The sequence below is a fragment of the Pristis pectinata genome, chromosome 5 (assembly GCF_009764475.1).
Source record: "Pristis pectinata isolate sPriPec2 chromosome 5, sPriPec2.1.pri, whole genome shotgun sequence".
Taxonomy (NCBI): domain Eukaryota; kingdom Metazoa; phylum Chordata; class Chondrichthyes; order Rhinopristiformes; family Pristidae; genus Pristis; species Pristis pectinata.
The window spans coordinates 115717015-115733992 of NC_067409.1; the positions used below are offsets into that span (position 1 = coordinate 115717015).

General features: G+C 43.4%; 1 protein-coding gene across 1 annotated transcript in view; it reads right to left on the reverse strand.

Moving 5' to 3' along the window:
- The window catches only part of LOC127570452 (serine/threonine-protein kinase 31-like), a 96460-nt gene extending 80677 nt beyond the window's left edge, over positions 1-15783 (reverse strand). The window contains exons 1-5 of the mRNA XM_052016053.1: positions 15689-15783; positions 12844-12895; positions 10372-10433; positions 5765-5863; positions 4215-4289 (exon numbers count right to left, since the gene is read on the reverse strand). Of these exons, the coding sequence (XP_051872013.1) occupies positions 4215-4289; positions 5765-5863; positions 10372-10433; positions 12844-12883 (276 nt within the window). The 5' untranslated portion in view covers positions 12884-12895; positions 15689-15783. The remainder of the gene's footprint in view (positions 1-4214; positions 4290-5764; positions 5864-10371; positions 10434-12843; positions 12896-15688) is intronic.
- Positions 15784-16978: the final 1195 nt, after the last annotated feature.

Below are 16978 nucleotides of genomic sequence, written 5' to 3' on the forward strand. Positions count from 1 at the left end.
GGCAGCATCCTTGTAAATCTCCTCTGCACCCCCTCTATAGCTTCCACATCCTTCCTGTAGTGAGGCGACCAGAACTGAGCACAATACTCCAAGTGGAGTCTGACCAGGGACCTATATAGCTGCAACAATACCTCACGGCTCCTAAATTCAATTCCCCGATTGATGAAGGACAATACACCATATGCCTTCTTAACCACAGAGTCAACCTGCGCAGCCACTTTGAGTGTCCTATGGACTCGGACCCCAAGATCCCTCTGATCCTCCACACTGCCAAGAGTCCTACCATTAATACTATATTCTGCCATCATATTTGACCTACCAAAGTGAACCACTTCACACTTATCTGTGTTGAACTGCATCTGCCACTTCTCAGCCCAACTTTGCATCCTATCTATGTCTCCCTGTAACCTCTGACAGCTCTCCAAACTATCCACAACACCCCCAACCTTCGTGTCATCCGCAAACCTACTAAACCACCCCTCCACTTCCTCATCCAGGTCGTTTATAAAAATCACAAAGAGTAAGGGTCCCAGTACAGATCCCTGAGGTACACCACTGGTCACCGACCTCCACGCAGAATACGACCCTTCAACAACCACTCTTTGCCTTCTGTGGGCCAGCCAGTTCTGGATCCACACTGCAATGTCCCCTTGGATCCCATGTCTCCTCACCTTCTCCATAAGCCTCGCATGGGGTACCTTATCAAACGCCTTGCTGAAATCCATATACACTACATCTACTGCTCTCCCTTCATCGATGTGCTTAGTCATATCCTCAAAAAATTCAATCAGGCTCGTGAGGCAGGACCTGCCCTTGACAAAGCCATGCTGACTATTCCTAATCATATTATACCTCTCCAAATGTTCTTAAGTCCTGCCTCTCAGGATCTTCTCCATCACACTGAGGTAAGACTCACCGGTCTATAATTTCCTGGGCTATCCCTACTCCCCTTCCTGAATAAGGGAACAACATCTGCAACCCTCCAATCTTCCGGAACCTCTCCTGTCTCCATCGATGACGCAAAGATCATCGTCAGAGGCTCCGCAATCTCTTCCCTCGCCTCCCACAGCAACCTGGGGTACATCTCATCTGGTCCCGGCGACTTATCTAACTTGATGCTTTCCAAAAGTTTCAGCACCACCTCTTTTCTAATATCTACATGCTCAAGCTTTTCAGGCCACTGCAAGTTCCCACTACAATCCCCCAGATCTTTTCCCGTGGTGAATACTGACGTAAAGTATTCATTAAGTACCTCTATTTCTTCCGAATCCATACACACTTTCCCACTGCTGCACTTGATAGGCCCTATTCTTTCGCATCTCATCCTCTTGCTCTTCACATACTTATAGAACGCCTGGGGGTTTTCCTTGATCCTGCCTGCCAAGGCTTTCTCATGTCCCCTTCTGGCTCTCCTAATCTCTTTCTTAAGTTCCTTCCTTTTAGCCTTGTACTCCTCCAGATCTCTAACATTACCTGGCTCTCTATACCTTTTGTATGCTTTTCTTTTCCTTTTGACTAGATTTATTATAGCCTTCGTACACCACGGTTCCTGTATCCTATCATGACTCCCCTGTCTCATCGGAACATGTCTATGCAGAACTCCACACAAGTATCCCCTGAATATTTGCCACATATCTTCCATACTTTTCCCTGAGAACATCTGTTCCCAATTTAATCTTCCAATTTCCTGCCTGAGAACCTCATAATTCCCTTTACTCCAAGTAAACACCTTTCTAGCCTGTCTGTTCCTATCCCTCTCCAGTGCAAATGTAAAGGAGATAGAATTATGATCACTATCACCAAAATGTTCACCCACTGAGAGATCTGACACCTGACCAGGTTCATTACCCAATATCAAATCAAGCACAACCTCTCTTCTTGTAGGTCTGTCTACATATTGTGTCAAAAACCCTTCCTGAACACACCTAACAAACTCCACCCCATCTAAACCCCTCATTGTCTGGAGATGCCAGTCGATGTTTGGGAAATTAAAATCCATCACAATAACTCTGTTATTCTCACACCTTTCTAGGATCTGCTTCCCCATCTGCTCCTCAATAACCCTGTCACTATTGGGCGGCCTATAAAAAACACCCAGCCCAGTTATCGACCCCTTCCTGTTCCTAACCTCCACCCACAGAGACTCCGTAGATAATCCCCGCACAACGTCCACCTTTTCTGCAGCTGTGACACTCAGATCAACAGTGCCACCCCCCCCCCCCACCTCTCTTGCCTCCCTCCCTGTCCTTCCCGAAACATCTAAAACCCTGCACTTGAAGCAACCATTCCAGCTCCGGAGCCATCCAAGTCTCCGTAATGACCACCACATCATAGCTCCAAATATCGATCCAAGCTCTAAGCTCATCCGCCTTGTTCACAACACTCCTTGCGTTAAAATAGACACATCTCAAGCTGTCTGAACACGTCCCTTCTCTATCACCTGCCTATGGTACTTACTCCTAGCCTCCTCTATTTGAGAGCCAAACACCTTTTCCCCAGTCTCTCCAGTACAGATCCCACCCCCCAACAATACTAGTTTAAACTCTCCCCAGTAGCCTTTAGCAAACCTCCCCGCCAGTATGCTAGTCCCCCTGGGATTCAAGTGCAACCCGTCCTGTTTGAACAGGTCATACCTGCCCCAAAAGAGGCCCCAATGATCCAGAAATCTGAATCCCTCCTCCTTACTCCAATCCCTCAACCACGCATTTAACTTCTTCCTCATTCTGTTCCTATACCCACTGTCGCTTAGTACAGGCAGTAATCCGGAAATTACTACCTTTGAGGTCCTGCTTTGCAACTTCCTTCTTAATTCTCTATAGCCTCTTTTCAGGACCTCATTCCTTTCCCTACCTATGTCGTTGGTACCAATATGTACCACGACCTCTGGCTGTTCTCCCTCCCCCTTCAGGATATCTTGGACGCGATCTGAAACATCCCGGACCCTGGCACCTAGGAGGCAAACTACCTTCCGAGTTTCTTTCCTGCGTCCACAGAATCGCCTGTCTGCCCACCTAACTATAGAGTCCCCTATCACTAGTGCCCTCCTCTCTCCTTCCCTACCCTTCTGAGCCACAGGGCCAGACTCTGTGCCAGAGACACTGTCACTGTTGCTTCCCCCAGGTAGGCTGTCTCCCCCAACAGTACTCAAGCAGGAGTACTTATTGTCAAGGGGTACAGCCACTGGGGTACTCTCTAGTACCTAACTCTTCCCCTTCCCCCTCCTGTCTGTGACCCAATTGCCTGATTCCGATGTTCCCAGCATGATCTCCTCTCTATCACCTCCTCACTCTCTCTGACCAGACGTAGGTCATCGAGCTGCGTCTCCAGTTCCCTAACACGGTCCCTCAGGAGCTGCAGCTCGACACACCGGGTGCAGATGTAGCCCTCCCAGAGGCCGGATTATGCTTGATGTTGCCCAGTTAAACATAGTAGATAAATAGAACAATTCTGCATTAGGTAACAATGAAATGTGCCCAACACACTGAACACACGCACATATTAGGAGAACTGGCCAGGTATGAGAGGTTATGGTTAGGTTGAAGCCGAAGATTACAAAAGGCAGGGATGTGGAATACAACAAAGGGACGACCTATGCAAATATATGAAGAAATATTAACACTGATTATCACTGCTTTTTGAATGTTACAGCAAGATGCTTCATTAAAGAAGTGGTTTAAGCTGTTGTTGGAATCATCAATGTAGATTTAGGCTTACAAGGTTCAGGAATCGGGCTGACCCATGTAGTTTTATGAACTGGCCATCGGTGGGAAGTGCAAACCTCTGTCTTATTTTGGATGGCATTGAATCTTTTATGTTGAAGAGAAGGTAGACAACAGATGGTTACAATACTACCAAGAGTGGGAGCTGATTTTTCCCCATCCTGGCTTGCAATACTACTTCCAGGCATTTCAAAAACTTTGTTAGATCTAAATAATTGATGAATACAGGTGCACAGGGATACTATTGCCCCTGTTGTGCACCTTTATTCATTGTGTATTCAGCAGTATCTGTCACACCACCTGTTTAGCCAGGTATTATCACATTCAGCTGGGAAACATTAAACATTATTAGACTCCTCTTTCTTTTACCAAAATCACCCCATTATTCTGGGAACATGACAGAGAGCAGAGATGTCCAAATAAATTCAACCATGTTACATAACCACACTAAAACTGACTTTGAAAATAGCAATAAATGTTTAAAATGTGCACTACCTTTTCATTTGTCATCATTTTTTTCAGTTTACATCTATACCAACATTGATCCTCAGAATATAATCCACCATAAATCTGTAGGAATAAAAACATTTATATTTTCAATTTTTTCACTTAAGTATTAATTTCTAATAAAAGAAATCTGCAGATGCTGAACTTGCTTCAGCTTCGAGTCCCAAATGTGAACTCCACCCACGCTGCCCCATCTGCTGAATATCAGCAGCATTCGGTTCTTATTTCAGATTTTCAGCATCTGCAGTGGACCTCCATTTTGGCAATGTTCTCCTTCTCTTTCACTCTTCTCTCTCCAACTAGTCACTTGTGACAAACAAGCTCTCCCTCCATCTTTGCCATTCAGTCTCTCTCTGCCTCAGCCCTCATACAGATGTTTCCTGCATCCTGCCCACCCTCCCCATTATCTGCTGCCTGACACAGGAATGATTTCCCACTTCTCTTGGTTCTGATCAAAGGCCATCGACCTGAACTGTTGATTCTGTTTCTCCCACCACAACTATCTGACCTGGGTTTTTCCAATATTCACTGCTTGGCAAAGTCATGGACGAGTTCATTGTCATCTGCACAAGTACACGTGTGACAGGTGCAATGCAAAACTTACTTGCAGCAGCATCACATAGCATCATTCACAAGAAAAACATAAATTATACACAATTTTCACAAGAAAGAACACAATTAGAACAAAAAATCCAAAGTCCATTTTAGTGCAAAGTGGTCATAATGTTGCTAAACTGTAGTGTTTAGGGTTTTGCCGGTTGGTTCAAGAACCAAATGGTTGAAGGGATTAAACTCTAATGCTGAGAATTTCCTGTTTACCCCAACTGGTGCAGCAGATCGCAGGGGTGTGAGGGGACCTGCAGGGTGCAGCAAAATCAGGGCAAGGTAACACAAAGTCACCCTTACAGAACTCACAAATCACTAGCCAAAAATTTGAGATATGGCATAACATTTGTTCTCACAGAATTTACATGGGGAAAAAATGTTAATAAAAATAAACATTTTTTTCAACGTGCATTCCTTGACGTGCAGATGACTACGTTGTGTACATTGTGGAATATCGCAGTATGGATCACTTTCTAAAAACACAACACTCCCCCACACCCCCCACCCCCCCCCCCCAGAACGAGTGTTCGCGTGTAACACAGCTTCATACTCTATGTTTTTACAATAGTTTCATGGCACTGATCATGAATTTTTGAAAATTCATGAACTATGACATCTTATCCCATTCAACATCCTTATTTGTAACTACACAGTGGACATTGGCTACCATTAGTTCTACACACATGCATTACATTTATTGTTTTAAATGAAATGACACGTCCATATTTGGTTTAGATCTATTGGTAATCTATTCTCTTTCAAGGTCCCACTGCACACAAAAATGTTTGTACTAAATGGAAGTAAATTCAGTAGTATGTTGGCTCTCCATCCAGAACAATAAAGTACTTGTGAGAAATCCATAAAGCTTAGGGGGAGAAGACCAATACACAGAAAACAGTTCCGCATCCCACTTAGTTTAATTAGTGAAATACCTTTTCAGGAACCGGATCTCCAAATACTTTGGCAGCAAACGGGCAAATTTCTGTCAAAGCAGTGGACACCTTAAGAAGGTCTTGAATTAATTCAATACTCTGGGAATGAAGCAGAAACAAGAAAGAATAAAGCAAATAGTTTTTACTATCTTTTGTGTTTAAATAAGATTCAAATTTAACAACAACTTATAACTCAGGCTGCATTATCATTTTATGGATTTAATTCAGACAGATGACATGTCTGTCTGGGCAGGCACAGTAGTGTAGCAGTTAGCATAACGCTATTACAGCGCCAGCGACCCGGGTTCAATTCCTGCCATTGTCTGTACAGGTTAGGAAGTTGTGGGCATGCTATGTTGGTGCCGGAAGCGTGGCGACACTTGCAGGCTGCTCCCAGAACACTGTACGCAAAAGATGCATTTCACTGTGTGTTTCGATGTACACAAGACTAATAAAGAAATCTTATCTTATGTCCTTCCAACTTAATCAGTATTAGGAGAGGAAGATTAAAACTACTGATACATCACACCAAACAGCTACTGTACACTGTTCATGATCGTCCACATCAGACCAAAGGTAACTCATTTGACCATGCTTAAATCCATCATCGATGGGACCTGTAGCTGAAGGACAATAGAGATGACATTCACCCACATGGTCTATATTCACATTAACATTTTTAGGATCATGGGTTCTTGCTTGTAAGGGGCAGAATACCTTAACTTTAATATTAAAATTAAGCTTTCATAGTGCAGTTATAAAATGTAAATGTAAGTTAACAGGTTAGTGTCATATCCCTTGGAAACAGCAGAAGGGAGCAATTGGCTGTTACAGGCAAGTCTTTTCTTTTAACCAGCACTGACGAGCCTGGAGGATGAGGGGAAATGCTCCCCCTGCTACGCTGCCAACAGTTGCCTCTTCTCTGGCCGAGGGCAGCAGAAGCTCCTCTCCAACATACAATGCCAAGCCTCTTGCCCAGTCATCAGTCACATCCATTAGTCTTGCCCCATAGTAACACACATCTTCCCATCCGCACCCTTCCCTCACATCAAACACTGACCTTCCCTGACTGCCAGGAACCATTCCCAACAGACCCTGGATGCAGCTCCCTATCATTGGTTTTGCTGTCTGCCAGTTGGCAAGTCTGTGAAGATCACCAGCTGCTGGGCAGGAACAGAATGTTAGCCTTAAGGTTTCTTGGTTTCCCAACCTTATCCTCCTTCCCTGCTCTTCCACCAGTAACAAAGCTGCAAGTACAACATTAGCAAAAGTTCACTTATTGGACATTCTGTGCTCAGTTACTTTAAATGTTTTAACTTATCTTTTTAATAAATGAATTGAAATAACTGCTTCTGATGTTTCTCTGTTAAGCTACCATCCACTAATTCTGTCTAATGGACAAGAAAACCTGACAGATTTCATCTTGGAATTGAAGCTATTCTGGTGCAAATGTACACAGCGACTAAAATACTATAACTATTAAAAAATGCACCAAGCAACAATCTACCTCCAAATGAGCATCTCAGGTAGGCCCAACGAGACATCACAATGAAGGTGGATTCTTCCAGGACCAAACTATATCCTCCCCCTTTACCTAATAATACAAACATTTCTAACTATAGTGTAGTTTGAATGTACATTGCCTTCCACATTATCAGGAATCTCAAATCCACTCCAACATAGCAGTAATAAAAAAAGATTTAAACATAAAACCAGTCCAAACAAAATCAATTTGGATTGACCTGAAGATTACTAAGGACTCAATCTGTTATTGCAATTATTTCCTTGCTAATCCCATATTTTACACTGCAGAACAATGGAAAGGAAATTAAAACTGAAATAAAATATTCAAGATAGGGGAAATATTTGAGAGATAACTTTGTAACGTGGAAAATTTTCAGTCAAAATACTACTGCTCTGATAAAGATAGAAGCATTCTTTGACCTTGTTCCAGTAATGCATTAGTCAAAATAAAACGTGAACATTTAGGAAAGCCAGCACAAAGTAAGCAGGCTTACCGCAATAATGTGAAAGACAGAACGCCAGAACAGGGAATTTAAATGGCTAAAGGATAAAAATGAAATTTAAAAATAACCTTCTCCAAACAGAAGCAAAAATAAAAGAGCTAAAACAAATTTAGCTCAATAGTGAAGATTATACTAACAAGGAAGGAAGGGTCAAAATGAAGTATACTCCAACACGTCCTTTATAAGATGATGGAACAGTGGTGGGGGGGGGGAGAGGGGAGGGGGGGAAGGGGTAAGGAGTGAGGGGGGGAGGGGGGGAGGGGGGAGGGGGGAGGGGGGGAGGGGGGGAGGGTGGAAATGGTACAGGAGTGGAAGTTTGAGGTGCCAGAATTCTGAAGTAAGCCCATCTCCCTTATGACTGTTAGTACTATTGAGACTACTGAATCCAAGTGTGGAACAGTGAAACAAGTTACTATTTAACTTAAACTAATTAAACTTAAGGTAGACAAATCACATAAGATATCCTTATTAGTCACACGTACATCAAAACACACCGTGAAATACATCTTTTGCATAGAGTGTTCTGGGGGCAGCCCACAAGTGTCACCACGCTTCTGGCGCCAACATAGTATGGCCACAACTTCCTAACCTGTAATTCTTTGGAATGTGGGAGGAAACCGGAGCACCCGGAGGAAACCCACTCAGACACGGGGAGAACGTACAAACTCCTTACAGACAGTGGCCGGAACTGTAAAGCATTACACTAACCGCTAAACTACCGTGCCTGCTGTGCATGCGTGAATCTTAGTGATACCAAGTCTTGAGGAGGGATGAGAAGCTTCGATGGCAAATCTGAAAGATTGCAGTACCAAAGTAAGAATATGAAACAAAATGCCTTTAAAAGGCATCAGAATATTTAAAGTGGTTTAATAAGTTAAATATTCCATTTCACTTTGCTGTAGCTTTAGAAAGGTGAGAAACCAAGAAGCACCTTTGCAAATGAACAAAAGACAGCCCAGAAACTAAGAGAATATTGAAACTGCAGGATGACCAGAATCGAAGTCAGGAAGTTGTTCATAACTAGACAAGGGACTAGTTGATAAGCAACCCATAAATTTATAACATGGAAAACTTGGACATGGAGGCAGAAAGCTCAGCCAACAGCAAAATGGTGCTCTGAAAAGTGAAGCTTACACATTCCTCAAGGAACAATTACACAAAAAAGATAAAGCAGCCATATTGTCCAGCATCACTGAATCATCATAGTACAGGATTAATGAATGGATTAGGATTAGTGACACAAGAGATCAGGGCAAAAATGTGTGGAATAATATAAATATAGAGCCTCTTCAAAGAGCTCCGGGCAATCAGAAGTCCATTTGCCTTATTGGTAGCACACAACGGTCAAATCCGATCATCATGATGAACCAGCTATATTGATTGCCTGACATTAATTATAAATCTGTTAAACTTGATGCAGAAGAATAAAGTTGTCAGTAAATGTGTATTGAAACTTTTGTTTAAAACTTTGCATGCTTTAATCAAACAATTGCACAACTAACAACCAAATGTGACCATTGCCATGGAAAAGTTACCAATAACTGACAAGACTTCAAAATGAAGACAAGGAATGTTGGTGTCCAGGTACATTTGGGTCTTTGGTGGTGCTGGACCAACAGATTTTATGGACTATTGAACGTTAGTCCTTTTAATACCCTAACACAGATTTAATTCACTTTTTTTTAGATGTTACAAAGCAATATAACAAATTTGAGTGAATCAAGTAAATTAAAAGGGAACTTAGGAATCAAGGCCATGGTGAGTTGAAAGTGGGGTAACGGGAGCCTGGGAATGGGGACCCCAATGAACTGAAACAGAGCACAGCAAATATCATCTGGTGAGCCAGATGCCAAACCATTGGGAGCTCTGAGTAGTTGGACAGCGGATTATCAGAACTTTACTGTACGTGGGCATCAAGAGTAGATTTGACCACATGAAGTAGAATCATTGATTCTGTACAATACAAAAGCAAGGAGGGAATGCTGAACTTGGGCAAGGCCTTAGTTAAGCTGCAGTTGTATCATTCACAATTCTGAGGAGCATATCACGTTTAAACAATGGAAAGAGTGCAAAATAGGTTTACTAAGGATGGTATCGAGAATGAAGGATTACGGTTATGAAGCGAGCCCTAACAAGTTACTTTTTTCTGAAAATATTAAAAGAAATATGGCAAAGAGCAATAGCAATATTGCTTCTATTTATCAGCCAAATGTAACAAGAGAACATATTTAAGACAAAATGATTAAGGGGGTTAGAATAACTATTTTATGAAACACAGAATAACATTAATGTGGAATTTATCACAAATTGCCTTGGAAACAAAAACAATTTCTTTTGAATTAGGACAAAATGATAGGAGGAAGCACAAACAGTATTGGACTATGCAGATGCAGACAAAAGCCATGGTTTACAATATACCTCACAGAAAAAGCAGCCTATTTCGGTGATATCTGGTATAATTTATTGTGTACAGTGGGATTTTCAGCTCAACAGACTACCGGCAGTGCCACACTATTGCAAATGTGCAAATGCTTTACATGAATCCAAAACTCTGCATAAATGCAATTAAATATGTATTACCTGACCCCAGAAAGTAACTGGGTCTTCAATATGACTTCCCATTACATCTTCCACTTTTACTACTATAAATTAAAAACATTTTACATGATTATCATGAAGGATGTTTCGAATTTTTCAGAATTTATAAGTACAAAATAAGTAAAAATAGTGCAACATAGAGTCTAAAATACATTAATTTAATAAACTTTACTGTTTATGCTGTTTCAGATACCCTCTAAACAGATAATTTTAAATTAAGATTCACAGGCTACTCGTTATCGTAGATGATCCAATGAATTCTACTCCTTTCAGCGTTAGTCACTCTGTTCAGATCCATTATAACAGCAAATATTTCCATTTATAAGGAATTTTCAACTCAACATATGATTTATAGGGGTGCTGATGACACAAAACTTAGAGGCAAAGTGAATGGTCAGGATGGCAATAGACAAGCTGATGGAAGGGGCAGATGAGATTGAATGCTGAGAAATGTGAAGTGTTATATTTTAGGAAAAGAGGAATACAAGGGTACAATTCTAAGACAGGGACAAGAAAATAGAGATCTGGGGGTTCATGCACCGAAGGGCGTGATGAGAAAGTAGTTAAAAATAAGTCACACTGGATCCTGGGTTTTGTAATCAGGGGCATGGAAGTCATGATGAATGTTTATAAAACACAAGTTCAACCACAATTGGAATACTTTGTCCAATTCTGGGGGCCACATTTTAAGGAAGATGGAGATTTTGGAGAGGATGTTGAAGAGATTTTCCAGAGGAACGAGTCCTCCTTGGAACAGAGGAGATCATGGAGGGATCTGACAGAGATATTCAGAATCACCAAGGGCATGGACAAAGTAGACACAGAGAATCTGTTTTCATTGGTAGTCAAGAATTAGAAGGCTCAGAATAAAGTGACTTGTAAAAGAACCAAAACTACTTTCAGGAAGCTCCTTTTATGCAGCGAGCGGTTAAGGTCTGGTGGGGATGAGCAGAGGCAGAGTCAATAATAGCGTTCAAAGGGAACTGAATAATGTCATGACAATGCACCTTCATTTAACATGTCACCATCAAGCCACCAGTGCCTTATAGCAGCAGTACCTCCCCTCTTATGATTTTAGAATCAGGATAAATAATCACTGGATTGATAATTCCATTTAGAAAAAAAGATCCAGAACAACTTCAGCAAGTGTTCTGTCAATGATGATGCGAGGACTACACTTCGAACAAAAAGCCCATTTTACTTTTGTTCGTATTTCTCAATATTGGCATAGGTGATAAAATATTTCCTTTCTCATCAAACTGTTGAATTCTTGTCTATCTGATCACCCAATTTTACAGTTTTGGGTTTAATCCCGACAATTTAAGTTTAGAAAGATGGCACCTACAGCTGCAGTACTAGTTTCATTGAAGAGGAAATTTCAAAGTTCCACTCTTTAAACTCCTTCTGAGTGTAACATGTACACAGGAGATCAGCGGGTATCTCAAGTGTCAGAATTTCCAACATGCCCCAACCTGAAAACTACCAAATCAATAAACTTTTGCTTTTTCATTCTTAAAACTCTGACACAAAAAAAATGAAGTCTGACCACACCAGGTACAAAACAACATACCAAACCAAAGCAGAAAATGTTGGAAATGAACTGGAACACCGTTCCACACAGAGGAAATGAGACAGGTCACTAAAACACAGTGCTCATTGCCAGGCATCAAAGTCCTGTGAGCTTGAGTGGCACTTTCATTAACTAACATAAGGAGCCGACGATACAAATGTCAGTTCAGCACGGGAAATAAGATCAGAAATCTGTTTATCTTTTAATAACTTAGATAAAATAAATATCTACAGAGTGAGCCCAGGCATGCTATTCTACACACTCTGCCAAAGACAATGTGCCTTTATTTTACACATAACCATCATGCTACCAATCTCTTACAGTAGCACCACCGTACCCAATTTTCTGCATCTAGTTATCCTGATAGACAAGAATTCAACAATTTTGAACCAAAAGCCAAAACCAACTATTTTGGATTTTCTTGGTTTCATAAAATTTACCATATGATGATGACAAACAAATGAATATTCCAGTGAAACTAAAACTGAGATAACACACATTAAATGTCTGTATTTTCCAAGGTCGACATCAAATGGCTAGTTCTGAAATCAGCTTACAAAATGCAAGTGCTATTCCAGAATTCACAACTCACATAAATGCCTCCTTTAAAACATTAATCACCTTGTTCCTCATATAACAGAGTATAATTTAGTCCCCATCGTGTGAAATATGTTTTCCCCACTTCTCTGTTCTCCTTCATTTCTCCAAAATACGCAGTCAGAGGTCAACAAAGCTGAGACTGCCAATGGCTCCGCTCTTCCCATCAGCATGACGGTATTTCTGCTTCTGTTAAACATCACAATGCTTATGCAGAACTTATTATTACTACTTTGGAAACACTGGGAATCACATAATCCATGCAGCATTAACCACAAGTTACGCACCTTTTCTTTCAGAAGCATTCGCTTGCTTTCCATCGTCCATCTTGATAATTTGCTACGAGACAAAAATGCAGGAAAGTATTATGCAGAAGCATGAAGATATTTATTCCCCAATCTTTCTGCACAAATTACCCCCAATAATTGAAAAGCTATACCAATACATTGCAGTAGGCACAACATTAGAAGGTGCACAACTACCCAAAGGCTCTCCGTATTTCTTTATGACTGAGGAGGAGGCTATTTGGCCCACGTGGCCTATCCATTCCCCCGCTAACCATCCCTGTTTCCTCTGTTAGATGTATCACTGTGTCAGTACCTACAGATGAGCCTCCGGGAGACCGGCAGGATGGATTTGCCAGCTCCTGCAGCCATTCTCAGCCATGTGGGAACTTGGTTCACAACAATATCTGAATAGTTGAATTAAACGGACTGGTTTAACTACACGCTGCCCTGGTTGGCCTGTGTTTTATTTAAATACACTGCCAGGCAGCCACGTTTCCAACAGTTCTTGGGAAGGGAACCCCGTGGTGACCTGGGGAGCACCTGTATGCAGTGACAATGTAATATTAAACCTAATTTTAAAAAAAGTCAGATCTTACATGCTTGTTAAATTTAATCCAGATGTTTTAAATATATTTGGAGAATGTAAATTCCAACCATTGAGGGTTATGCAAATGTATAAACAGCAGTAAACAGCACTACTCCGGTTAAGACAATTTGAATACACGTCAACAAATTGCAAAGGATCATTGCAGTGTAATATATGGCTAGCTCAAATCCATTTTGAGGCCAAAATAATTTTCCACTTTTACATAGGTCAGTTCGTCAATACTAGCGAAAATAAAACCTGTAAACTACTGACATGTTTCCTCTTTTATTTAAAAGAATATTTTTTAAGACAGATGACCAATGGAGTAAATGAGAACAGTATAAATCAACCCAAAGGCTATTAGACAAAGAGCCATTCTTTTTCATTAACCCTGACTTTGCATTTTTCAGCTTGACCTATGTAAATCCCCTGCAATACAATCAACATCATTTGCTTTCGAAATTATTTGCTGAACCTCCATTGCTTTCATGCACATTAGCAGCAATAAACCACTCAGCTGTTTGAGGCTGATGTGGCATTTAATAAGATCTAATCTGATTGTCAACACAGCTCCTCCTTTCCTGTGTGCCTCCCATTGCTCGTCTATCTCTACCTTAAAAATATTTTCCTGCTGAAGCCTCTGTCTGTCCTCCTCACAACCCACTCTGCCTTTGAACATCAGCAAACTTGAATAAATTACCCATCAAAATTATTAAGATTATAAACAACTGGGGTCAACCCTTGTGGCTCTTTGTCACAACTTCCCAGATTGAAAATGGTCTGCTATTCTACTGTTAACAAATCCTCACTCTACAGCAGTGTTCTGCCCCAAGTACCACATTCTAGTTTTGTTTAATAGCTTGTCTGTTTAATCAAAGCCCAATACATAAAGCCACTGATTTTCCTTTACCTATTCTTTTATTCGCAAGGGCATCATTACTGTTTCCTCAACTTTTCTGTCATAACAAGATTCTATCTACTCTATAGATAAATAAGTTGCTCCAGAATTCTCTGCTGGATTCATGTGGCCAGAACCAGTTTGGAAGTTCCAGCACACAAATAAAGAAGGTCCCAAACTTGCAGTTGTACATGATCCCCAACATCATGCATTCAAATTCTGCTTAGAAATCTCTCGTTTAACAGCCAGCTTATTGAAGATCTTCTGAAAATCCAACTGCATTACAACAATTGATCCCCCTTACCTATTCTACTCGTTACAACCTCAAAAAATTCCAACACATTTGCCAAATGGGATTTCCCTTTCAGAAATCAATTTTGATTCTGCCCAATCCTAAACTAGTTTGCAAGTGTTCTATTATCACTTCTTTAACAGATGCACTTAGTTCAAATAAATCACCCACTCCAGATGGGATAATGAGGAAGTTAGCAGATTATTGCCCTGGTCACATTCTTTCAAACATCCATAGATTCAGATGGTGTCCACAATTGGAAACCTGCAAAAACTAGTGTTTTTGCAGCCATCCTTCAAGAATGATGTGAAGGCTTTAGAAAGGGTGTTGAAGTGATTTACCAAAATGACAGCAGGTGTGAGAGATTTTAGCTGTGTAGATAAATTGAAGAGGCTAGACTTATTATCCACAGGAGATATTTAAAATTTAAGAAAGGTATAGACAGTAGTGAAAAACTGTTCCTATTGACGAAGATCAAGAACTTGCAGATACCGATGAAGTTGATGAGCTAAACAACCAAACATGACACAAGGGATTAATTTTCTCTATAAATGCAGAGAGTAGTTTGGAATGCACTGCTTGAGGTGGCGGGGAGACTGAACTGTACATTCAGAAGGAAACTGGATATGCATCTGAAAAGAAAGAATTTGCAGGAGAGTTGGCATTGCTGGATTGCTGCGGTAAAGCAGCCAACATAATCAAAGACCCCACCCACCCCGAACATTCTCTCTTCTCCCCCCTCCCATCGGGCAGAAGATACAAAAGCCTGAAAGCACGTACCACCAGGCTGAAGGACAGCTTCTACCCCACTGTGATAAGACTATTGAACGGTCCCCTAGTACGATAAAGTGGACTCTTGATCTCACAATCTACCTCATTATGGCCTTGCACCTTATTGTCTGCCTGCACTGCACTTTCACTGTAACTGTGACACTTTATTCTGCATTCTGTTATTGTTTTACCCTGAACTACCTCCGTGCCCTGTGTAATGAAATGATCTGTATGGACGGTATGCAAGACAAGTCTTTCACTGTACCTCAGTACATGTGACAATAATAAACCTATTTACATAGGACTATTAATGGACTCGACAGGCCAAACGGCCTTCTCCGCTGTAACCTGAGACGTCAACCATTTTCTCCTCACAGACGCTGCCGGACCTGCTGCAGATTTCCTTCAATGAACAAAGTGTTTTCCAGTCCTCCGCCCACTTCAAGGTTTCATCCTGACAAACCCGGACTTTTAACCGGTGGCCCAAGTCCGGGCCCAGTCCCGGGCCCAGCCCCACATACCCCACCCCCGGGCCCAGCCCCACATACCCCACTCCCTCTCCCACCCCCACCCCCGGGCCCCACCACCCCCACCCCCTCTCCCACCCCCACCCACACCCCCGGGCCCACTACCCCCACCCCCGGGCCCAGCCCCACATACCCCACCCCCGGGCCCAGCCCCACATACCCCACTCCCACCCCCGGGCCCCACCACCCCCACCCCCTCTCCCACCCCCACCCACACCCCCGGGCCCACTACCCCCACCCCCGGGCCCAGCCCCACATACCCCACTCCCTCCCACTCCCACCCCCGGGCCCCACCACCCCACTCCCTCTCCCTCTCCCACTCCCACCCCCGTGCCCAGCCCACCCCCTACCCCCGGCCCACTACCCCACCCCCACCCCCGTGCCCACTACCCCCACCCCCACCCCCGGGCCCACTACCCCCACCTACACCCCCGGGCCCAGCCCCACGGCCGGTCACTGAGACCAACCAGCCGCCCTCCCCACCGGGATCTCCCGCCTCCGTCCGCCGCGGGTGTTCCCGCCCCGCCCCCGGCAGAAACAACCGGCCCGAGGCCGCTCAATTCCCATCGGTTCAGGCGCAGAGCCGGCGGGGCGGGGCGCCCACACGTGGAGGGAGCCGCTCCCCACCCCCCCCGGACCCCGGTCCCCACCCGGGGCCGCACTAAACCCCCCCCCCCCCCCCCCGGACCCCGCTCCGGCTGCAGCTCTGCAGCTGCCTTACACTGTGCAGCAAATCCACCCCCCACCCCCTACACACCCCCCCCACCCCCTACACACCCCCCACACCCACCTACACCCCCCTACACCCACCTACACCCCCCTACACCCCCCTACAACCCCCCCACACCCCCCTACACCCACCTACACCCCCCCACACCCCCCCTACACCCCCCACACCCACCTACACCCCCCCTACACCCACCTACACCCCCCACACACCCCTACACACCCCCACACACCCCTACACCCCCCCACACACCCCTACACCCCCCACACCCCCCCTACACCCACCCACACCCCCCCTACACACCCCTACACCCCCCTACACCCACCCACACCCC